At 44.8% G+C, this 26,161-nt stretch overlaps 1 protein-coding gene across 1 annotated transcript in view; it reads right to left on the bottom strand.

Annotated features, from left to right (window-relative positions):
• Positions 1 to 26,161, bottom strand: part of strip1 (striatin interacting protein 1) — a 215,805-nt gene that overhangs the window by 167,831 nt on the left and 21,813 nt on the right. Inside the window, exons 3-4 of the mRNA XM_087973399.1 lie at positions 16,655 to 16,729; positions 2,842 to 2,976 (exon numbers count right to left, since the gene is read on the bottom strand). Of these exons, the coding sequence (XP_087829525.1) occupies positions 2,842 to 2,976; positions 16,655 to 16,729 (210 nt within the window). The remainder of the gene's footprint in view (positions 1 to 2,841; positions 2,977 to 16,654; positions 16,730 to 26,161) is intronic.

The raw sequence follows: 26,161 nt of genomic DNA, 5'->3' as shown, positions 1-26,161 counted from the left end.
TGCCCCACCTTATCTAGAGGTGTGGAATAACATCTCAGCAGGCTGATTAGGAACATATCTACAAAGTGGTGAAACTTATAAAAAAATGGAGAAAATTGATTCATAGAATAATACAGAACTGAAGAGGTATTTAGCCCATCAGAACACTTAAAAAAAAAAAACCCCAAATCTAAACCAGTCTCAGTTTCCAGCACATGGCCCATGTCTTGAATGTCATGACATTTCAAGTGCTCATCCAAGTACTTTTTGAAGTTTGGGAGGTTTCCTGCTTCAACTACCCTCCCAGGCAATGTATTTCAGACCCCCTACACCCACAATCCCCTCGAAACATGCTAGCTTTGCCAAAAGATTATGACTCCCTTTTTAATGGCCTAAAGGAAAAAAAACTATCTTTCCAGCCTATCAACTCCCTCAATTTTATATACTTTAATCGCTGTGGTTCTGTTCGCCAAGCTGGAAGTTTTTGTTGCAAACATTTCGTCCCCTGTCTAGGTGACATCCTCAGTGCTTGGGAGCCTCCTGTAAAGCGCTTCTGTGGTGTTTCCTCTGGCATTTATAGAGGCCTGTCCCTGCCGCTTCCGGTTGTCAGTTTCAGCTGTCCGCTGTAGTGACCGGTATATTGGGTCCAGGTCGATGTGTTTGTTGATGGAGTTTGTGGATGAGTGCCATGCTTCTAGGAATTCCCTGTCTGTTCTTTGTTTGGCTTGCCCTATAATGGTAGTGTTGTCCCAGTCGAATTCATGTTGCTTGTCGTCTGCGTGTGTGGCTACTAGGGATAGCTGGTCGTGTCGTTTCGTGGCTAGTTGATGTTCATGGATGCGGATCGTTAGCTGTCTTCCTGTTTGTCCTATATAGTGTTTTGTGCTGTCCTTGCATGGGATTTTGTACACTACATTGGTTTTGCTTATGCTGGGTATCGGGTCCTTCGTTCTGGTGAGTTGTTGTCTGAGTGTGGCTGTTGGTTTGTGTGCTGTTATAAGTCCTAGTGGTCGCAGTAGTCTGGCTGTCAGTTCAGAGATGTTCTTGATGTATGGTAGTCCTTTGGGTTGCGGCATGTCCTCGTTGCGTTGTCTTTCCCTTAGGCATCTGTTGATGAAATTGTCCCCTTGACAGAGGACGAAACGTTTGCAACAAAAACTTCCAGCTCGGCGAACAGAACCACAGCAACGAGCACCCGAGCTACAAATCTTCTCACAAACTTTGAATATACTTCAATCAGATCACCACTCAGCCCTCTCTCTTGCCCTTATGCAAAACATTTACAAATGTGGCTGCTCTTAAACACTAGAGATAAACACATCTGCACTATAAAAATCTCATTAAAAGGAGATACAGCTCCTCTCAATCCGAAATATTCCATTTACACTACTAAATTACAGGGGAATGTGATCAAGTAGACTAGACTCCAGCTGTTCATCTAGAATTAGGATAAAAACTCAGTTGTGACAGATAAAGTGAAATTAATTTACAGAAGTCAGAATCCCATTCCACGGTGACATGGTAAGGTCCTAGGGATTGTTGCTAACAAAGACCTTGGAGTGCAGGTTCATAGCTCCTTGAAAGTGGAGTCGCAGGTAGATAGGATAGTGAAGAAGGCATTTGATAGGCTTTCCTTTATTGGTCAGAGTATTGAGTACAGGAGTTGGGAGGTCATGTTGTGGCTGTACAGGACATTGGTTAGGCCACTGATGGAATATTGGTCGCAATTCTGGTCTCCTTCCTATTGGAAAGATGTTGTGAAACTTGAAAGGGTTCAGAAAAGATTTACAAGGATGTTGCCAGAGTTGGAGGATCTGAGCTACAGGGAAAGGCTGAACAGGCTGGGGCTGTTTTCCCTGGAGTGTCGGAGGCTGAGGGGTGACCTTCGAGGTTTACAAAATTATGAGGGGCATGGATAGGATAAATAGACAAAGTCTTTTCCCTGGAGTCGGAGAGTCCAGAACTAGAGGGTGAGAGGGGAAAGATATAAAAGAGACCTAAGGGGCAACTTTTTCACGTAGAGGGTGTTACGTGTATGGAATGTGCTGCCAGGGGATGTGGTGGAGGCTGGTAAATTGCAACATTTAAGAGGCATTTGGATGGGTATATGATAGGAAGGGTTTGGAGGAATATGGGCCGGGTGCTGGCAGGTGGGACTAGATTGGGTTGAGATATCTGGTCGGCGTGGACGGGTTCGACTGAAGGGTCTGTTTTCATGCTGTACATCTCTCTGACTCTATGTATCAATGTCAATAAATGATTCATCATAGAATCCCTGCAGTGCAGAAAGAAGCCATTCGACACATTGAGTCTGCACTGATATTCCAAAGAGCATCCCACCTCGACCCACTTCCATCCTATCCCTCTAATCCTGCATTTACCATGATTAATCTACCTAGCCTGCACAACCCTGGACAGAACAAGGCAATTTTACATGACCAATCCAGCAAACTATATATCTTTAGACTGTGACAGGAAATCGGAGCACCTAACAGAAACCTGTGCAAAGTGGGAGAATGTGCAAACTTTCACAGACACCCAAGATTGGAGTCAAATCTGGGTTCTTGGCACTGTGAGGCAGTAGTGCAAACCACTCTGCCACCATCCCATTCTTATGCAGCAATCAACTGCCTGTTTCAGAAAATTTAAATATATCATATTTCTGCTGCATTGGCTACTAAGGTTAAGGTAAAGCTGAAATTTATTTTGCATCCTATGCTGTATTTCATCTGCACATATTTATGTTGGCACTGGAGTTTTTCTCTATTTGAATCTTTTTTGACTTTGCACACTTCTATTTCATCAAGGTGAGAAATCAACAATTTACATACATTAAGCTTAACATTTGCAACTAGATGTTACCTTGTGCCATATAAAGTATAGCACGAGCCACTTTCAGCCTTTTCTCCCTGGCAGTTACCTCCAGGCCATCCAGCAATCTCATGGCATGTGTCTGATGCTCTGAGATATCCACTTCAGTCCATTTCTTGTCTTTCACTAAAAAGCAAATTATTATTATGTATTGGTTATATACATAAGCAGGAATCACAGTTTAGGACAGGTCTTATTTCTGTTTCAAAAACACATTCCTGAAAGTAAATGCAAACAGTTCAGAAGGTTAATTTCACATGATGTAAGTTCTAATCCTTTGGTTCTATTAAACCAAAGGGATGAAAAATGAGAGAGTTGTCCTTTGATGGCTGTGCAAAGTGAGTTTTTTTTTCATTCATGGGATGTAGACGTCACTGGCTGGACCAGCATGTATTGCCCATCCCGAATTGCCCAGAGGGCAATTAAGAGTCGAATACGTTGCTGTGGGTCTGGAGTCATATGTAGGCCAGACGAGGCAAGGGTGGCAGATTTCCATCCCTAAAGGACAGTAGTAAACCAGTTGGGTTTTTCCTGACGAGAAGCAATGGTCTACTGGTTAGACACTCAATTCCAAATTATTACCGAATTCAAATTCCACCATGTGTCCAGAATAGTACCTGGATCTCTGGATTAATAGTCAAGTGGTAATATGACACAGCCATTGCCTACCCCAACTTACCCTACTGTCTGGAGTTTAAAAGAATGTAAGCATCGCTGCTTTCTCAGTCGTGAAAAATGACACAACACCAGTTTATAGTCAACAGGTTTATTTGTAAGGTTGTACTTTCAAATAAACCTGTTGAACTATAACCCGGTGCTGTGTCATTTTTAACTTTGTCCAAACCAGTCCAACCCTGGCACCTCCGCATCATGCTTTCTCATTAGAGAGAGAGAGAGAGAGAGAGAGAGAGAGAGAGAGAGAGACAAGAAGAGAAAGCAAGAAAGGGAGGCACACAACTGATGGAGGTCAACCTGAGGTGACAACATCTCAGGCAAGATCAAAGTTGAGTCAGAACAGGAATTGAAACAAGGCTGTTAGCATCATTATGCCTCACAAATCAACTATCCAGCTAACTGACTTTTACTTTTAATTTTTAGAAGAATGAGAGGTGATCTAATCAAAATAAACGAGATCCTGAACGGACTTACTCTTGACATGAAGATGTCATATGCTCTGGCTTGGGAAACTGTGACAGAGGAGTACAGTCTTAGGATAAGGGATTGAAAACTTTGCATCAAAATGTGCAGTGTTTATTCCACAAAGGGCTGTCCCTCTTTAGAATTCTCTACTCCAGAGGTGATATCATCTGACAAGGGAGCAGTGCTCCAAAAGGTTTTGATTTCAAATAAGCCTGTTGGACTGCTACCAGGTGTTGTGTGACTTCTGGCTTTGTCCACCACAGTCCAACACTAGCACCTCCACATCACAGAGTATATTAAAATGGATTTTTGATCTCTCAGGAAATTAAGTGATATGGAATACAAAAGCAAGAGGATCTGGAAGCAAAAAGATCATCTGTGATCTTCTGAATGGTGGATCAGGATCAAGGCAATGTATAATCTACGGTTACTGTTACTTCTTAGGAGGGTCACAGAGTTATACAGCATGGAAACAGACCCTGTGTTCCAAACAGTCCCCACAGATCATGTTCCTAAGTGAGCACTAGGATAGAGGACTCTCTAGTCAGGGTCATGGAAAGGTGTTTCTGCAGCCACGAGCAAGACTCCAGGATGGTATGCTGTCTTCCTGGTGCCTGGGAAAAAGAATGCCTCAGTGCGGTTGCAGCAATTTCTCAAAAGGGGTGCTTGAGCAGCCAGAGGTCATTGCACAGATTGGGACAAAAAAAAAGACAGAAAAAGGGATGACGTTCTACAGAGTGAATATAGAGCATTAGACAAGAAGTTAAAAAGCAGGACCTCAAAGGTAGTTAACTCTGGACTACTCTTGGAACCATGCACTAGTAAGAATAGAAATAGGAAAATAGGCAGATGAATGCATGCTGAGTAGCTGCTGCAGAGGTTAGGAATTCAGACTATTGGATCATTGGGAACACCTCTAAGGCAGAGGTCACACCTGAACTCGAGGGAAATCAACATCCTGGTGGGGTGATTTGTTAGAACTACGTGGGTTTAAACTAGGGGTGGGCCCTTTAACAGTAGTGAGACAAAAGGAGAAGGTCGAGGCCAGTACAGAAGTTAAACAGAACAAGTTAAACAGATAAGACAGGCACAAGAGCATGACAGAAACTAGGGAAGACTGATGAGTTCGAGTCATGCCCTACGGTCCAACTTGTCCATGCCAACCAGATATCCCAACCCAATCTCTCTTTTATATCTTTCCCCTCTCACCCCAAACCTGAAGTATCAGAGGCTGAGGGGTAACCTTATAGAGATTTATAAAATCATGAGGGGCATGGATAGGATAAATAGCCAGGTGTTTTCCCCTGGGGTCAGGGAGTCAGAACTAGAGGGCATAGGTTAAAGTGCATTTATTTCACTGCAAGAGGCCTGACAGGTAAGACAGATGAATTCAGAGCAAGAATGGGTACAATGTACTGGGACATCAAAGGTATTACAGATACATGGCTGAGGGAGTTCAATATTTTGGGGTACAGATACTATGAGGAGGATAGAAGGGGAGGGAAGAGAGGAGGGGAATGGCATTTTCCATAAAGTCACAGAATCCTACAGCACAGAGACAGGCCCTGAGAATGTAAATTTAAAAAAAACAGTTTGTGATTTACATATGAAAGAAGTGAAACAAATATGGTCATTCTAACAGATGAAAGACTTAACAATCAAGGTACTTTTCAATGTATAATTTCAGTTACATCACACTGTAAACTTTTGCACGGTGGCACAGTGGTTAGCACTGCTGCCTCACAGCACCAGAGACCCAGGTTCAATTCCCGCCTCAGGCGACTCTGTGTGTGGAGTTTGCACATTCTCCCAGTGTCTGCATGGGTTTCCTCCGGGTGCTCCGGTTTCCTCCCACAGTCCAAAAAATGTGCAGGTTTGGTGAATTGGCCATGCTAAATTGCTCGTAGTGTTAGGTGAAGGGTTAAATGTAGGAGAATGGGTCTGGATTGCGCTTCGACGGGTTGGTGTGAACTTATTGGGCTGAAGGGCCTGTTTCCACACTGTAAGTAATCTAATATAATCTAAAAAAAATTGTGTTGTACAATTGTGTAGTCCACAACCATCAGAAGCAGCAGCATTCCGAAAGTTAGTGCTTCCAATTAAACCTGTTGGACTATAAGCTGGTGTTGTGTGACTTTTAAACTTTGTACACCCCAGTCCAATACCGGCATCTCCAAATCTTACCTGTGACTCCACTTTCAGCGAACCATGCAGCTGAACTCCAAGGTCCCTCTGTTCCAATACACTCCTTAAGACCCTACCATTCATCATGAAACTTCTACCTTGATTCAACTTTCCAAAACACAAGACTTCACACTTATTTATATTAAACTCCATTTGCTATTTTCTGGCCCACTTCCCCAGCTGAACAATGTCTTGTGCAATTTCTGAGAACATTCCTCCCTGTCCATGATACTGCTCATTTTAGTTGTCATCTGCAAACTACTAATCATGCCTTGTACATTCTCATCCAAATCATTGACATAGATAACAAACAGTAATGACCCCAACACCAACCCAAGGTACACCAGTAGTCACAGGTCTCTAGTCCAAAAAACATCCTTCCACTATTACTCTCTGCTTTCTAATATCAAGCCAATTGTGTATTCAATTTGCCAGCTCTCCCGATACTTCATGCAATCTAACCTTCCGAAGCAGCCTACAGTTGGTTCTGCTACAACATGGTAGTTCCGTTCTTGTGCAAAATTGCATGATAATAGCACTATTTAAACTAATGGGGCAAGAATTGTGTTATAACCAATACATGTTTTAAAAGTTGGCACTTTAGAAAGTGTCCCCAATTTGTCAGTCGTGTTATAGAAAATTTGCATTAATAAAACATACATTATAGCAGAACGACCTGTACCATGTGGAACCTTATCAAAGGCCTTTTTGAAATCCATAAAGGTTACATCTATCACCCTGCCCTCGTCAACCTTCCTGGTCACTTCATCAAAGAACTCTAAAAAAATTTGACAGGCATGATCTCCCATGCACAAAGCCATGCTGACTACATCTAATCAAACAATGTCTTTCCAAAAGATCTCAGCAGCACTTAGAGTCTGGTGAGGCTGTATAGGTGGAACTGAGAAATAAGAAGGGAGTGACCAATTTTATAAGATTGTACTATAGCCCGGCCCCATAGTCAATGGGAAACTGAGGAACAAATATAAGAATGATACATCCTTCCAAACATAGCCGGTGACTGCAATAGTGTTAAGGACTTGGATAGAGTGGAATTTGTTAAGAATTTTAGAGTCATTGAAATATGCAGTATGGAAACAGACCCTTTGGTCCAACTTGCCAATGCTGACGAGATATTCCAAATTAATCTTGTCCCATTTGTCAACACATATCCCTCTAAACTCTTCCTATTCATATACCCATCCAGATGCCTTTTAAATGTTGTATTTGTACCAGCCTCCACCACTTCCTCTGGCAGCCCACTGCATATACACATCAGCTTCTGTGTGAAAAAAGTTGCCCCTTAGATCTCTTTTAAATCTTTCTCCTCTCACCTTAAACCCATGCCCCCTAATTTTGCCAGGGGGAAAAAACCTTGTCTAGTTACCCTATCCATTCCCCTCAGGATTTTATAAACCTCTCAGTCTCCAATGCTCCAGGGAAAACAGCCCCAGCCTATTCAGCCTCTTCCAATAGCTCAATATCCTTGCAATTTTTTTCTGGACCCTTTCAAGTTGCACAACATCCTTCCAACAGCAGGGTAGGCCAGAACTGAACCAATCTTCCAAAGGTGGCCTAACCAATGTCCTGTACAGCCACAAAATAACTTCCAAACTTATGCTCAATGCACTGACCAATAAAGGCACGCACAACAAATACCTTTTTCACTACACTGTCCACGTGTGACTCCACTTTCAATAAACTATGCAATTTCACCTTAAGGTCTCTTTGCTAGGCAATATTCCCCAGGACCTTACCGTTAAATGTATCAGTCCTGCCCTAATTTGCCCTACCAAAATGTAGCACGCTACATTTGTCTAGATTAAACACCATCTGCCATTCCTCGGCTCACTTGCCCATCTGATCAAGGTTCTGTTGTACTCAGAGATAACCTTCATCATTGTCCACTACAAAACCAATTTTGGTGTCATCTGCAAACTTATTAACCACACCTCCTATATTCACATCCAAATTATCTGTATGACAAAAAGCAGTGGAAACAGCACTGATTCTTGTGAACCACTGGTCACAGGCCTCCAGTCCGAAAAACAATCCTACATTATCACTTGTCTCCTACCTTCAGATCAATTTTGAATCCAAATGGCTAGCTCTCCGCGAATTTTATGCGATCCAACCTTGCCAACCAGTCTACCATGCAGAACCTTAATGAATGCCTTGCCAAAGTCCACAGAGACAATGCCCAAAGTGCATTCATGAAAACTTTCCCAATCGATATGTAGTGGCCCTACTAAATAAGGGGCAAAACCCGACCTCATCTTGGGAAATAAAGCAGGGCAAGTGAAGATGTGTTGGAGGGGGCATAATTGGGACCAGTGATCATAATTCAATTAGTTTTAAAGTAGTTACGGAAAAGCATAGGTCTGGTCCATAAGTTAATGTTCTAAGCTGGGGCAAGTACAATTTTGATGGCATTAGGAACTTTCAAAAGTTGATTGGGGGACGCTGTTCGCACATAATGGGACATCTGGCAAGTGGGAGCCTTTCAAAAGTCAGATTACAAGAGTTCAGGGCCAGCATGTTCTAGTTAGTGAGAAAGGCAAGGCTGTCAGGAGTAGGGAACACTGGGTGACTACAGGTATTGAAGCTCTGGTCAGGAAAAAGGAGACGTGTCATGTAAGAGTAGCTGGCTCAAGTGAATCTCTTCAGGCGTATCAAAGCACACTTAAGAGGGAAATCAGGAGGGCTAAAAGGGACACAAGATAGCTTTGACAGATAGAGAAAAGAGAATCCAAAGAGATTAAAGTATATGAAGGGCAAAAGAGTAACTATAGAAAAGAATCGGACACATTAAAGATCAACAAGGTCCTGATGGAGGTCTTAAAACACAAAGGTAGATAAATCTCTGGGACCTGATCAAATGCATCCCAGGACATTATAGGAATCTAGGGAAAAAAAAATTACAAGGCCCCTTTCGGACATATTCATATCATAGACAGTTTCAGTAGAGATGCAAGACGACTGGAGAGTGGTTGTGTCATACCATCATTTAAGAAAGGCAGCAAGGAAAAGTCAGGGAACTTCAGGCTGGTGAGCTTGATGTCAGTGGTGGATAAATTGCCAGAGAGGATTCTGAAAGACTGGATCTACATATGTTTGGAAAGGCAGAAACTGATTAGGGATAGTCAATATAGCTTTGTACATCTCAAAATCATGTCAAATGAACTTGATTGAATTTTTTTGAAGTCACCAAGGGGATAATTTAGGGCATCACACTATATCACCTATATAGACTTCAGCAAGGTCTTCGACCAGGTTCCGCATAGTAGAGTGGTTAGTAAGGTGAGATCACATGGGATCAAAGGAGAGCTAGTCAATTAGATGTAAAATTGGCTTGATGTTAGGAGACAGAAGATGGTGGTAGATGGTTGCTTTCCAGTGCGCTGGGAGTTTGCACTATGCTTTTTAACTGTATCAGTTGGATATTGAAGAGTAAAGTGGAAAGACCTGCTGTCCTGGGAGGAGCTACTGCTGCCTGCCTGGAGGGACTCAAGTATGGGGATCTATGTTGCTTCTGCCCTGAGAAGTCTGGTGACTTGCATTTCTACTCATTTCGTGCCTGGGGAGCCTGGAGCTAGACATCCAGACATTCCCCCCACCAGGTGATGCTTCGGAGGACCTGTTCTTGGAGCCTGTTTTTTTCCCCCACTCAGTCCGCTGCTTGGGACGGTTAGTTCCTGGTGCCGGGACTTTATTCTTCAGTCAGAGGATTCAGGCCTGGACATGAGCAGCTTGGAGCTTGAGTCCTTGCCTGTGAGTGACTGTCGTCTGGGGCTTAGAATTGTAACAAGTCTAGGCTCTCTCTTACCACTACTTCCTGACTGTGGCCTATACCAACATCATTTGCAGGTATAACTACTGCCTTTAGGTATCAGGGAACTGTTGTGTGGGACGTATGGGTTGTGTAGCAATTTGGGACATGGCTGCCTAAGGAACTGTGCTGGCTGGTGAGGCCTAACAAGACTTTTTACTGTTACTTTTCTGCTTTTTGAGAGGTGGTGGTAGCTCTGGTTGGCGGAAGTGATGACGAACACAGAAACCTCTGCAGCAACAAATAGAGCATGACCCAGTCATTCAATGTGGCATTGGGTGCATGCTCTGCATTCCTCATGCCTGCCGCTGCTGCCCCCACCACCACCACAAGGGGCCTCGTCGCCCTTTACTGATATGACTAAAACAGTACCAGGTGAAATGTTCCACTCACACAGAGATGACCATGGAGGCAAATGCAACAGCTTTGGCAGTGATCATCAGCACCCCCACCATAGTCACTGAATGAAATGTATGGGAAGGTGGTGTTCTTTCTGAAGATTGAGCAGGAGGTACACCTTGCCCTGGAGAAGTGGTTTACTGTTGGCGGAACGCTCTTGCCTGTTGACCCTCTGAATATCCCGCCCTTTCTGCCATCTCAGCTTCTTCTCCCCACTTCCACCAGCTTGGGGAAATAAGGTCAGGTATGGTGTCTTGTTGTTCAGTCTGAAGGAAGCCTGCCAGAGACACATTTACACCTTCCAGCACCAGGCTTTCATCTGCCTAGTCTGCCTCATGGAGGGTGCATTTACAGCCCAGCATGAGGACAATGCATATTGGGGTGTTCTGGTTGTTAACTGATGACTGTAAGGATATGATGCACCTCAGAAGGAACTGCCCTCCCTCCAAGGCTATGACCAACAATCAATCTGCCACGACTGGCACTGTTGCCCCTCCCCTCATAGACCCCCTTCAAACCCTGCAGGAGGAATCAGCAGCATTGCTCAATGGTATCATCAGCAGCAGGAGGAAGAGTATACATAGGGGAGGAAGGCCTGCAAAAAAAAACACAAATATTTGGGGGTGGCCTCCCAGGACTATCAAGCCCCCCAATTTTGCAGGCTCCCTTCCAGAAAATAGCAACCTCAGACCCAGGGATGTAAGGTGACATGGCGCTCATAGATGAGGTCGCCCTCATCCCCAATGAGGATCCCAGGACCTTTTCCAAGTGATGCTGGGTCACCGAGGCAGAGTCCAATTGACTATGGACCACTAGAATTCTCTATCACTTCTGGTCACATCTGTCTGACAGCTATTAGCGGCATCAGGAGTGGACAGGAACGTGAGACGGTGATTAGATTAGATTACTTACAGTGTGGAAACAGGTCCTTCTGCCCAACAAGTCCACACCGACTCACCGAAGTGCAACCCACCCAGAACCATTCTCCTACATTTACTCCTTCACCTAACACTACAGACAATTTAGCATGGCCAATTCACCTAACCTGCACATTTTTGGATTGTGGGAGGAAACCGGAGCACCCGGAGGAAACCCACACAGGCACGGGGAGAATGTGCAAATTCCACATGGAGTCACCTGAGGCGGGAATTGAACCCAGGTCTCTGGCACTGTGAGGCAACAGTGCTAACCACTGTGCCACCGTGCCGCCCAAAGTTTCCTTTGTAGCATCCTCAGGGAACAGAGGGGAAAGAAAGCCCCCTCTGCTGGCTCAGTAATGCGGTTTCATTATTTTAACTGGTGACAGTGCCACATAGTGCAACCATGAGGACATCCAAACCTAGCCTCAATGTCAGTGGTAGCAGGAAGGTCCAGCACAGATTTCATATCCTCTCGGTCCTCAGGGAACAGGAGTAATCAGTGAGCCTCCTGCGAGAAACCCATACTGTTTCAGGAGATAAAGCTATAAGTCTCCTTGGGTGGCAGTGAAAGGTCATCATGAATCACCCAGCCTCCAATTCTAGCAAGGTGGCTATCTTATCCTTTTTTCCAGCTGAAGATCTTGAGTGTCAAGTAGCATGTGCCGGGCAGTCTGCTCCAATTCACAGTTTGTTTCAGAGGCGCGGTGCTTCATGAATGTACACACACCTTGGATAGGACCAAAGCAGATTTTTGAAGAATTGTCTACTTTTCTTCACTTCATTGCTGAGGGTCAATTCATTGACAGGAGAAATTTCAATGGCATCCTCAACAGCAGGGAATGTAGCAGTACCCACAAGAACTCAGAATGGTGGGGAAGCTGAGGGTCTTGCTTAAGACCTTCAAGTTGTTAGATGTTTGGTGAATTCTTCACTCCTATTCCCTTGCCTTCACCTTTGAGAGGCCAGGGGTCAGAGTGTATAGAATTGACCGCCTGTACAATTCCAGTGTTCAAAAGGCCTCCATGTGGCAAGTGCCATTCCACAATCACAGCCTGGTTTTGGCAGAGCTAGTTATGTTTTGAGCTTGGGTGAGGCTAGTGTACTGACACTTTAATAACCTGTTGCTGGAAGAGGAATGATTCCAGGATTCTTTTTGCCACTTCTGAACCTCAAGGTTATGGTGGGACATGTGCAAGACTCTCATCTGTGTCTTTTGTCAACAGTATATGATGAGGTTGAGAAAGAGGTCAAATTCCAGTATTGGAAAGTTGGAGCAGGTGCTCAAGTCGTGTCTCAGCCAGCTCAATGCACATCCGGTCTGTGGGAAGCCAAGGAGAATGTGGCCACACTCTAGGATCTGTATTTCATTTGGTCTCGGGATGCTGTGTGAGATTGTGGGTCCAGTTCCTCCAGAATCTCAATCACATCTCCCCCTTCTTCTACTTGCTGGAAAAAAGGCTAGGGGTCTGCCAGCAGCTCCTTGTGCTGCTAGACAATGATGGATGCCTCGTCTTGGATCCTGAGGGCATCAGGGCCCAAGTGAGGGAATACCAAATGGTTCTCTTCTCTCCGGGTCTGTCCAGCTCAATGCCACTCAAGTTTGGAGTTTCTGACCAGTGCCCTTGGCTGACTTTCTAGGGGCAAGTCCCTGGGCTGGATAGGGTGACTGCGGAGGTCTTAAAAAGCATTCAGGGTGCAACCACGCTGGGCCCCAAAATAATGTACCATGGCTGGAGAGATACCCCCATTGTTGGGGCAGGGCAGTTATCATTCTGACATCCAAGAAGGGGGAATCTGCATTTGTTGAAGAACTGGCATCTGGTCTCCCTCCTCAGCACGGACTACAGGATCTTCACAGGGCACATTTGACTCACCCTGGCACCGTGCTGGACCGCACGATTCACCCAGAACAGTCCTACACCACCCCAAGCCGAAGCATCTATGACAGCATCCACCTAGGGCAGGATGTGATCCTGTATTCCTAAAAGACTGGCCTGTCAAGTGCCTTTCTCTGTCTTTATCAGGAAGAGGGAGAAAGTGAGGACTGCAGATGCTGGAGAGTCAGAGTCAAAACGTGCGGTGGTGAAAAGGCACAGCAGGTCAGGCAGCTTCCGAGGAGGAGAGTCAACCTTTCGGGTTAAGCCCTTCACCAGGTTGTTAAGCAAATGGGAAAGTCCAAGCTTTAGGTTGTGTGATTATTCCATGTAAGATGCCTTCACAATTCAAACAAAATAACTGGGAAGAATCAGTTTGTTCAAACGTGAGATTTAAAGTAGAAGCAGAGTCTCTCTGGATTTGATCATGTTTGGGAATAGGTGAAAGCTTTGTTTCGCTGGAAGTTAAGATTTTTCTCAATTCTAACTGGTCTTTCAGTTCCTATGGATTAAAGAGTAACAAATGTAAGCTCACTATTTTTAAAAGGAGACAGAGGAAATGGGACATGTTAGCCTGATGTTGGTAGCAGAGAAAAATGCTGAAGTCCACTATTAAAGATATAACAGCAGAACACTTGGAAAAGAAAGAGTGACAGAACCCGAGCCCAGAAATTACTCAAACTATCATTAAGGGAACTTTATCTCAGAGTTGTTCTATGTTCTTTTCTAGGAGATAAATTGTACTGTGCTTCTGATTCCAGGTAGATCTCTTCCATAACAACAAAAGCTTCCAAACTCTGGAAGTCCCAAGTCAAAATCAATCCTTGATTATACCAAGCCAAAATCTAACCTACTGTGCTCGAACTATCATAAACTTAACTCAACACAAACTACATAGAACTTTACAGCGCAGTACAGGCTCTTTGGCCCTCGATGTTGCACCACCCTGTGAAACCAATCTAAGCCCATCTAACCTACACTATTCCATTCTCGTCCATATGCCTATCCAATGACCATTTAAATGCCCTTAAAGTTGGCAAGTTTACTACTTTTGCAGGCAGTACATTCCAAGCCCCTACTACTCTCCGAGTAAAGAAACTACCTCTGACATCTGTCCTATGTCTATCACGCCTCAATTTAAAGCTATGCCCCCTCATGCGAGCTATCACCATCCTAGGAAAATGGTCCTGACTGTCCACCCGATCTAACCCTCTGATTATCTTGCAAGTCTGAATTAAGTCATCTCTCAACCTCTGCCTCTCGAATAAAAAGAGCCTCAAGTCCCTCAACTTTCCTCATAAGACATTCCCTCCATTCCCTGTCAGTTCAGAGATGTTCTTGATGTATGGTAGTGTGGCTAGTCCTTTGGGTTGCGGCATGTCCTTGTTCCGTTGTCTTTCTCTTCGGCATCTGTTGATGAAATTGCGAGGTTATCCGTTTTTGGCGAATACCTTGTATAGGTGTTCCTCTTCCTCTTTTTGCAGTTCTGGTGTGCTGCAGTGTGTTGTGGCCCTTTTGAATAGTGTCTTGATGCAACTTCGTTTGTGTGTATTGGGGTGGTTGCTTTCATAGTTCAGGACTTGGTCTGTATGTGTGGCTTTCCTATGTACCTTAGTAGTGAACATCTCTGAACTGACAGCCAGACTACCGCGACCACTAGGAGTTATAACAGCACACAAACCAACAGCCACACTCAGACAACAACTCACCAGAACGAAGGACCCGATACCCAGCATGAGCAAAACCAATGTAGTGTACAAAATCCCATGCAAGGACTGCACAAAACACTATATAGGACAAACAGGAAGACAGCTAACGATCCGCATCCACGAACATCAACTAGCCACGAAACGACACGACCAGCTATCCCTAGTAGCCACACACGCAGACGACAAGCAACATGAATTCGACTGGGACAACACTACCATTATAGGGCAAGCCAAACAAAGAACAGACAGGGAATTCCTAGAAGCATAGCACTCATCCACAAACTCCATCAACAAACATATCGACCTGGACCCAATATACCGGCCACTACAGCGGACAGCTGAAACTGACAACCGGAAGCGGCAGGGACAGGCCACTATAAATGCCAGAGGAAACACCACAGAAGCGCTTCACAGGAGGCTCCCAAGCACTGAGGATGTCACCTAGACAGGGGACGAAACGTTTGCAACAAAAACTTCCAGCTTGGCGAACAGAACCACAGCAAGGCTTTTCAAAATTAATTCACAGGTAGACACAGCAATTACATCCATCGGTAATTGCCCTTGAAAAGATGGTATTGAGCTACCTTCTTGAATCACAGTAGCCCACAGGGTGCATATGTACACCTACAACACTGTTAGAAAGGGATGTCCAGGAAGTTGACCACATGACAGTGAAAAAGCAAAATAAGTCCAAGTCAGAGTAGCGCAAAGGGGAATTTATAGGCGGTACTATTCTCAAGCTTAGATGAATGACAACATTCAATCACATTACTGCATCTAAGGGGATATGATTAGACTCTCTCTGTGATTGTGATTGTCTGGCACACGTCTAAAGTTACTATATCTTGGCACTTATCAGTCCAAACTTGGATTTCATCCAGGTCTTGATAGACATGGACACAGACCGCCTCAGTCGTAGAAGCAACACATGATAATAAACATAATGTATTCAATTTTATTCCAGTCTAACTTGCACAAATTCAAAGTTGGAACTTTTTGTAGAATGCATTTGAAGTTTTCTCGTGCCACTGGGGAGGACCTTTTATAGAGGAATCTCAATGACCCAAACATCAATTATCCAAATATTGGATTATCAGTGTTGGAGGGCAGGCAGGGTTGGAGGCGGGGGCAGTGTTGGAGGGCAGGCAGGGTTGCACGGGGTTGGAGGCGGGGCAGTATTGGATGAGGGGTGCAGCGGACGGACGGGGCGTGGGCGGGGACTCGCGCGCAGTGTGCTGCTGCCTAGTTTCTTGAACAGTTAGCAGACTTAACAGAAACTCCAAGCCCCAGAGGAAAGGCATTGAATCAATTAACCGAATAATCAATTATCTGAATGAAATAGTGTCTGCCCATCTCATTCAGATAATTGAGGTTCCTCTGTGTATGTTCAGAGAAAAGCAGTGGGGAAAAGTAGTTGCTGAAAGAGTACAAGAACGTAAAAACCAAATGTTTTGCTCAATATTAGGACAGAAAAGGACAACAAATATCCTCTGGACCAGAAAACAGAGGTAAATAACTTTAGGCCAGAATTAACAAGGCAAGCACCAGGAAGCCTTCAATGAAATAGTTCAAAATGAATATTTTCCTCAAAAGCTAAAAGAGCAAAGGATCAATGAACTTGTCAAAATCATTAAACATGACTAAAATTAGACTAAGCCTCGAAATAAACAATCTACAAGAACACACTCATCACTAGTTTACAAAGGCAGTGTTTGTTTTTGCATTTAACATCAAAAGCAAGATCATTACCATGAGTCTTGAATTCTTCTTCAAAGCATTTCCGATTTAGGTGAAGCTCAGGGCCCTCTGTATAGCTATACAGTTCTATCAAAACACAATGAAAATAGTATTAGGCGTGAAAAAACCAAGAATGGACCTTGTAACCTAGATGTTGTCAATGGGAAACAGGTCCAAAAGGAAGCATCTGCACATAATGCAACACATTAGAGAATGGTTAGATTCTCTCTTCTATAGTCATGAATCCCATCCCACTGTGGTTGACAGACCTTCGTCTCATTTTACTCAATTCCTTCCCCCATCTATTCATACAGCACAGCAAAGGCCTTTGGACCATCGAGTCTGCACTGACATAACTACCACAAAGTGTGCTAATCCCAATTTCCTGCACTTGTCCCATATCTATGAATATTATGATATTTGAAGTGCACTCGTTCAAATACTTTTTCTTAATAAAGGTTGTAAGATTTCCGGCCTCCACTACCCTCCCAGGCAGTGCATCCCAGATTTCCACCACCTGCTGAGTAAAAATGTTCTTTCCCCAAATCCCCTCGGCATCTCCTGTCCCGTACCCTAAAGATATGTTCTCTTTTGATGGACTCCCTCAACCAAGGGGAACAGCTGGCCTCTATTCATCCAGTGGAGAAAGTGAGGTCTGCAGATGCTGGAGATCAGAGATGGAAATGTGTTGCTGGAAAAGCGCAGCAGGTCAGGCAGCATCTAGGGAACAGGAGAATCGACGTTTCGGGCATTAGCCTGAAGAAGGGCTAATGCCCGAAACGTCGATTCTCCTGTTCCCTAGATGCTGCCTGACCTGCTGCGCTTTTCCAGCAACACATTTCCATCTCTATTCATCCAGTCCATACTCCTCAAATCTAATACACCTCAGATATGTTCACCCTCAGTTTTCTCTACTCCACAGAAATTAATCCAAGCCTACCTTATAGTCTCTCCTTATAATTCAATTTCTCCATCCCAGGCAACATCCTGGTGAACGTCCTCTGTAACTCCTCCAGTGCTACCACATCCTTCTTGTAGTGAGGTGACCAGAACTGCACACAGTACCCGAGTTATTGCCTGACCAATGCTCTATGCAACTCCAACATTACCTTCTTGTGCTTAAACTCTATGCAACAACTGATGAAAACAGGGGTCCCATATGTTTTAACCATCCTATTCACATGTTCTGCCGACTTCTGGGATCTCTGAATAATTACCCTAAAATCCCGGTTTCCTACAGCATCCTGCCATTCATTAAATTCTCCCTCATCTTGTTTCTTCTTCCAAAGTGCACCCCCTCAAACTTATCAGAGTTAAATACCATATGCGTCGAGAGTGTGGTGCTGGAAAAGCACAGCAGATCAGACAGTATCTGAGAAGCAGGAGAATCGACATTTCGGGCATAAGCCTGACCTGCTGTGCTTTTCCAGCACCACACTCTCGATTCTGATGGCTCGCATCTGCAGTCCTCATTTTCTCATTAAACACCGTTTGCCTTTGGTCTGCCCATCTGACTACCCATCTCTACATTCCTGTAACCGATAACTATCTTACTACTAACCAATCTATCAATGCAAATTTGCTTAGCCTTCCCTCCACATTTTCATGTATATCATTGATGTACATAACAAATCATAGGGGTCTCAGTACTGATCTCTGTAGTACACCACTGGACACTGGCCTAAAGTCAAACAGCCTGTGTGTCCTATTACTTAGAGGAGAAAGTGAGGACTGCAGATGCTGGAGATCAGAGCTGAAAATGTATTGCTGGAAAAGCACAGCAGGTCAGGCAGCATCCAAGGAACAGGAGAATCGACGTTTCGGGCACAAGCCCTTCTGCACAAGCCCTATCGCAGGTTCCTGAAGAAGGGCTTGTGCCCGAAACGTCGATTCTCCTGTTCCTTGGATGCTGCCTGACCTGCTGTGCTTTTCCAGCAACACATTTTCAGCGCTGTCCTATTACTTAGCCAGTTTCCGATCCATTTTGTCACATTTCCCTCAATTCCAGGTTCGTTAACATTCTCAGTGTCCCATATGGGGCTTTATCAAAAGCTAAAATCAATATAATCTACATCAACTGAACTACCCTCATCCATATTCTTGGAATGATTAAGCACAATCTATGGAAATTTATTTCCAGCTTCAACATTCCTAAAACCACCCTCCACCACTTATCACTTCAAACTCAATTACACCAGACATAATTTACTTACTGCTGTCCCCACGAAATAGGTTGTCCCCATACTACTTCGAGCTCTCTGAAGGAGTAACTCACCATCACATCCTCCATCATATCCAACACTGACTCAAGTACTCACATAAACAAAAAGCAACATCTATCTTTCAGCCCCTCACATAGAAACCCGAAGATCACTTCAGCTGTGTTCAAGTGGTCCATGAATTATGAATTTGTAGAGTGCTTAAACGTTAGCTCTTTTAGTTTGACTGTTTCAACTTTAAAAAGTAGCAAAGCTCTTTAAATAAGATAAAGTTTATTTTTTACACACTACTGTTGGAAATTATTTACATAAAATCTTATAAGATGAGCTAAAGTACAGATACAAAGGTTTAAAAGGATAAAAGATACACATGATGGATCCCACTAGGAAACAGGCAATACCGGATTTAGTGTTGTACCATGAGGCAGGCTTGATAAGAGAGCTTATTTAGTCTCAAATTTGAGAGAGAGAAGGTAGAATCAGAGGTAATGGTATTTCAGTTGAATAAAGGTAACTACAGAGGCATGAGGGAGGAGCGGAGTAGAATTGACTGGGAGAGGAGCAGAAAAGACAGTGGAACAGCAATGGCAAGAGTTTCTGGGAGTAATTCAGGAGACACAGCAGAGATTCATCCTGAAGAAAAAGAAGCATGATACAGGAGGATGTGGCAACCATAGCTGACTAGGAAGTCAAGGATAGCATAAAAGCAAAAGAGAAAGCAGATGAAGTAGTGAGGAACAGTAAGAAACCAGAGGATTGGGGAAACTTACAATGACCAGAAGGCAACGAAAAAATAAGAAATAAGGAGGGAGAAAATTAAATGAGAGTAAATTAACCAGTATTATAAACGAAGACTGGAAGAGTTTCTTTAGATATACAAAGGGCAAAAGAGAGACAGAAATGGACGTTAAACTGCTGGAAAATGACGCTGGAGAGATAGTAGTGGGGAACAAAGAAATGGCTGAGGAACTGAATAATTATTTTGCATCAGTCTTCACAGTGGAAGACACGAGTAATTTCCCAAAAATTCAAGAGAATGGGGGCAGAGCTGAGTATGGCAGACATCACCAAGGAGAAGGTGCTAAATGGTCTGAAGGTGGATAAATCACCTGGATCAGATGGACTATGTCACAGAGTTCTGAGGGAGATAGCTGAGGATATAGTGGAGGTGAAAGTAGTAACCTTTCAGGAATCACTAGAATCAAGGATGGTCCCACAGGACTGGAAAATCACTAACATAACACTCCTGTTTAAAAAAGGGAGTAAGGCAAAAGATGTAAAATTACAGACTGATTAGCCTAACCTCGAGTGTGGGTAAGATCCCAGCATCCATCCTAAAGGTCGAGATTCCTGAATACTTGGAAGTGTGGGGTAAAATAGGGCAAAGTCAGCATGGTTTCATCAAGAAGAGGTCATGCCTGACAAATCTGCTAGAATTCTTTGAGGTAACAAGCAGATCAGACCAAAGAGAACCAATGGATGTTATTTGCCTGGACTTCAAGGAGGCCTTTGACAAGGTGTCACACAGAAGGCTACTGAGTAAGATAAGGGCCATGGTGTTAGAGACAAGGTGCGAACATAGATAGAAGCTTGGCTGTCTGGCAGAATGCAGAGAGTGGGAATAAAAGAATCCTTCTCAGGGTGGCAGCCGGTGACAAATGGTGTTCCGCAAGGCTCAGTGTTGGGACCACAACTTTTCACTTTATACATTAACAATCTAGATGAAGGAACTGAGGGCTTTCTGGCTATGTTTGCAGACAATACAAAGATAGAGTCATAGAGATGTACAACATGGAAACAGACCCTTCGGTCCAACCCGTCCATGCCGACAAGATATCCCAACCCAATCTAGTCCCACCTGCCAGCACCCGGCCCATATCCCTCCAAACCCTTCCTAGTTATATACCCATCCAAATGCCTTTTAAATGTGCCTCCACCACATCCTCTGGCAGCTCATTCCATACACGTATCACGCTCTGCATGAAAATGTTGCCCCTTAGGTCTCTTTTATATCTTTCCCCTCTCACCCTAAACCTATGCCCTCTAGTTCTGGACTCCCTGACCCCGGGAAAAGACTTTTGTCTATTTATCCTATCCATGCCCCTCATCATTTTGTAAACCTCAAGAAGGTCACCCCTCAGCTTCCAATGCTCCAGGGAAAACAGCCCCAGCCTGTTCAGCCTCTCCCCAAAGCTCAGATCCTCCAACCCTGGCAACAGCCTTGTAAATCTTTTCTGAACCCTTTCATGTTTCACAACATCTTTCCGATAGGAAGGAGACCAGAATTGCACGCAACATTCCAACAATGGCCTTACCAATTTCCTGTACAGCCGCAACATGACCTCCCAACTCCTGTACTCAATACTCTGACCAATAAAGGAAAGCATACCAAACAGCTTCTTCACTATCCTATCTACCTGCGACTCCACTTTCAAGGAGCTATGAACCTGAACTCCAGGGTCTCATTGTTCAGCAACACTCCCTAGCACCTTAGCACCTTACCATTAAATGTACAAGTCCTGCTAAGAGTTGCTTTCCCAAAGTGCAGCACCTCGCATTTATCTGAATTAAACTCCATCTGCCACTTCTCAGCCCATTGGCCCATCTGGTCCAGATCCTGTTGTAATCAGAGGTAACCCTCTTTGCTGTCCATTTCACCACCAATTTTGGTGTCATCTGCAAACTTACGAACTGTACCTCTTATGCTCGCACCCAAACCATTTATATAAATGACAAAAAGTAGAGGGCCCAGCACCGATCCTTGTGACACTCCACTGGTCACAGGCCTCCAATCTGAAAAACAACCCTCCGCCACCACCCTCTGTCTTCTACCTTTGAGCCAGTTCTATATCCAAATGGCTAGTTCTCCCTGTATTTCTGAGATCTAACCTTGCTAATCAGTCTCCCATGGGGAACCTTGTCGAACGCCTTATCAAAGTCCATGTAGATCACATCTACTGCTCTGCCCTCATCAATCTTCTTTGTTACTTCTTCAAAAAACTCAATCAAGTTTGTGAGATATGATTTCCCACGCACAAAGCCATGTCGACTATCCCGAATCAGTCCTTGCCTTTTCAAATACATGTACATCCTGTCCCTCAGGATTCCCTCCAACAACTTGCCCACCACCGAGGTCAGGCTCACCGGTCTATAGTTCCCTGGCTTGTCTTTACCGCCCCTCTTAAACAGTGGCACCACGTTTGCCAACCTCCAGTCTTCCGGCACCTCACCTGTGACTATCGATGATACAAATATCTCAGCAGGAGGCCCAGCAATCACTTCTCTAGCTTCCCACAGAGTTCTCGGGTACACCTGATCAGGTCCTGTGGATTTATCCACCTTTAACCATTTCCAGACATCCAGCACTTCCTCCTCTATAATCTGGACATTTTGCAAGATGTCACCATCGATTTCCCTACAGTCTATACCTTCCATATCCTTTTCCACAGTAAGTACTGATACAAAATATTCATTTAGTATCTCCCCCATTTTCTGCAGCTCCACACAAAGGCCGCCTTGCTGATCTTTGAGGGGCTCTATTCTCTCCCTAGTTACCCTTTTGTCCTTAATATATTTGTAAAAACCCTTTGGATTATCCTTAATTCTATTTGCCAAAGCAATCTCATGTCCCCGTTTTGCCCTCCTGATTTCCCTCTTAAGTATACTCCTACCTTCTTTATACTCTTCTAAGGATTCACTTGATCTATCCTGTCTATATCTGACATATGCTTCCTCCTTTTTCTTAACAAAACTCTGAATTTCTTTAGTCATCCAGCATTCCCTATACATACCAGCCTTCCCTTTCACCCTGACAGGAATATAATTTCTCTGGATTCTTGTTATCTCATTTCTGAAGGCTTCCCATTTTCCAGCCGTCCCTTTTACCTGCAAACATTTGCCTCCAATCAGCTTTCGAAAGTTCTTTCCTAATACCGTCAAAATTGGCCTTTCTCCAATTTAGATCTTTAACTTTTAGATCTGGTCCATCCTTTTCCATCACTATTTTAAAACAAATAGAATTATGGTCGCTGGCCCCAAAGTGCTCCCCCACTGACATCTCAGTCACCTGCCCTGCCTTATTTCCCAAGAGTCGGTCAAGTTTTGCACCTTCTCTCGTAGATATATCCACATACTGAATCAGAAAATTGTCTTGTACACACTTAACAAATTTCCTCTCCATCTAAACTCTTAACACTGTGGCAGTCCCAGTCAATGTTTGGAAAATTAAAATCCCCTACCATCACCACCCTATTATTCTTACAGATAGCTGAGATCTCCTTACAAGTTTGTTTCTCAATTTCCCTCTGACTATTGGGGGTTTATAACACAATCCCAATAAGGTGATCATCCCTTTCTTATTTCTCAGTTCCACCCAAATAACTTCCCTGGATGTATTTCTGGGAATATCCTCCCTCAGCACAGCTCTAATGCTATCCCTTATCAAAACTGCCACTCCCCCTCCTCTCTTGCCTCCCTTTCTATCCTACCTGTTGCATTTATATCTTGGAATATTAAACTGCCAGTCCTGTCCATCCCTGAGCTATGTTTCCGTAATTGCTATGATATCCCAGTCCCATGCTCCTAACCATGCCCCGAGTTCATCTGCCTTCCTTGTTAGGCGCCTTGCATTGAAATAAATGCAGTTTAATTTATTGGTCCTACCTTGTCCCTGTCTGCCCTGACTGTAACCCTAACCCTATTGCAGGAACAGGTAGTATTGAGGAGGTGAGGAGGTTGCAGAAGGATTTGGACAGTTTAGGAGAGTGGGCAAAGAAGTGGCAGATGGAATACAACATGGGAAAGTGTGAGGTCATGCACTTTGGTAGGAAGAATAAAGGCATAGGTTATTTTCTAAATGGGGAGAAAATTCAGAAGTCTGAAGTGCAAAGACACTTGGTAGTTCTAGTCCAGGTAAAAACAATGACTGCAGATGCTGGAAACCAGATTCTGAATTAGAGTGGTGCTGGAAAAGCACAGCAGTTCAGTCAGCATTCGAGGAACTGGAAAGTTTGGGAGAAGATTTGTTGCTCCGGTGCTCGTTGTTGTGGTTCTGTTCGCCGAGCTGGAAATTTGTTTTGCAAACGTTTCGTCCCCTGTCTAGGTAACATCCTCAGTGCTTAGGAGCCTCCTGTGAAGCGCTTCTGTGGTGTTTCTTCCGGCATTTATAGTGGCCTGTCTCTGCCGCTTCCGGTTGTCAGTTTCAGCTGTCCGCTGTAGTGGCCGGTATATTGGGTCCAGGTCGATGTGTTTGTTGATAGAGGCATGGCACTCATCCACAGACTCTAGGAATTCCCTGGCTGTTCTCTGTTTGGCTTGCCCTATAATGGTAGTGTTGTCCCAGTCGAATTCATGTTGCTTGTCATCTGTGTGTGTGGCTACTAAGGATAGTTGGTTGTGTCGTTTCGTGGCTAGTTGGTGTTCATGGATGCGGATCGTTAGCTGTCTTCCTGTTTGTCCTATGTAGTGTTTTGTGCAGTCCTTGCATGGGATTTTGTACACTACATTTGTTTTGCTCATGTTGGGTATCGGGTCCTTCGTTCTGGTGAGTTGTTGTCTGAGAGTGGCTGTTGGTTTGTGTGCTGTTATGAGTCCTAGTGGTCGCAGTAGTCTGGCTGTCAGTTCGGAAATGCTCCTGATGTATGGTAATGTGGCTAGTCACACACACACAGATGACAAGCAACATGAATTCGACTGGGACAACACTACCATTATAGGGCAAGCCAAACAGAGAACAGACAGGGAATTCCTCGAGGCATGGCACTCATCCTCAGACTCTATCAACAAACACATCGACCTGGACCCAATATACCAGCCACTACAGCGGACAGCTGGAACTGACAATCGGAAGCGGCAGAGACAGACCACTATAAATGCCGAAGGAAACAGCACAGAAGCGCTTCACAGGAGGCTCCCAAGCACTGAGGATGTCACCTAGACAAGGGACGAAACGTTTGCAAGACAAATTCCCAGCTCGGCGAACAGAACTGGAAAAATCGATATTTCGGGTAAAAGCCCTTCATCAGGAATAGGGGCAGATTGCCTGAAGGGTGGAGAGATAAATGAGAGGAGGGTGGGGGTGGGGAGAAAGTAGCAGAGTACAATAGGTGAGTGGGGATGGGGTTGAAGATGATAGTCAGGGAGGAGGGTGGGGGAAGGTAGCAAACAGTACAATGGGTGAATGGGGGTGGGATGAAGGTGATAGGTCAGAGAAGGTGGAGTGGATAGGTGGAAAGGAAGATAGGCAGGTAGGATAGGTCATGGGGATAGTGCTGAGCTGGAAGTTTGGAACTGGGGCGAGGTGGGGGAAGGGGACATGAGGAAACTGGTGAAGTCCACATTGGTGACCTGGGGTTGAAGTGATCCGAGGCGGAAAATGAGGTGTTCTTCCTCCAGGCGTCTGGTGGTGAAGGAGGCCCAGGACCTCCATGTCCTCGGCAGAGTGGGAGTTGGGAGTTGAAATGTTGGGCCACAGGGCGGTGTGGTTGATTGGTGCAGGTGTCCCAAAGGTGTTCCCTAAAGCGCTGTGCTCGAAGGCGTCCAATCTCCCCAATGTAGAGGAGACTGCATCGGGAGAAACGGATACAATAAGTGATATTGGTGGATGTGCAGGTAAAACTTTGATGGATGTGGAAGGCTCCTTTGGGGCTTTGGATGGAGGTGAGGAAGGAGCCGTGGGCGCAGGTTTTGCAATTCCTGCGGTGGCAGGGGAAGGTGCCAGGACGGGAGGGTGGGTTGTTGGGGGGCGTGGACCTGACCGGGTAGTCGCGGAGGGAACGGTCTTTGCGGAAGGCGGAAAGGGGTGGGGAGGGAAATATATTCCTGGTGGTGGAGTCTTTTGGAGGTGGCGGAAATGTCGGCGGATGATTTGGTTTTGTGAAGGTTGGTAGGGTGGAAGTTGAGCACCGGGGGGGTTCTGTCCTTGTTACGGTTGGAGGGGTGGGGTCTGAGGGTGGAGGTGCGGGATGTGGACGAGGTGCATGGGAGGGCATCTTTAACCAGGTGGGAAGGGAAATTGTGATCTCTAAATAAGGAGGCTATCTGGTGTGTTCTGTGGTGGAACTGGTCCTCCTGGGAGCAGATACGGCGGATGCGGAGGTATTGGGAATACAGGATGGCATTTTTGCAGGAGGTAGGGTGGGAAGAGGTGTAATCCAGGTAGCTGTGGGAGTCGATGGGTTTATAAAAAATGTCGGTGTCAAATCGGTCATCATTAATGGAGATGGAGAGGTCCAGGAAGGGGAGGGAGGCGTCAAAGATGGTCCAGATAAATTTAAGGTCAAGGTGGAATGTGTTGGTGACG

Source organism: Chiloscyllium plagiosum, unplaced genomic scaffold (assembly GCF_037043375.1).
Source record: "Chiloscyllium plagiosum isolate Xiang-an unplaced genomic scaffold, Cpla_swu_hap1 HiC_scaffold_26, whole genome shotgun sequence".
Classification (NCBI taxonomy): domain Eukaryota; kingdom Metazoa; phylum Chordata; class Chondrichthyes; order Orectolobiformes; family Hemiscylliidae; genus Chiloscyllium; species Chiloscyllium plagiosum.
Note: the sequence above shows the minus strand (reverse complement) of the source record. Positions and strands in the feature narration are given on the sequence as shown.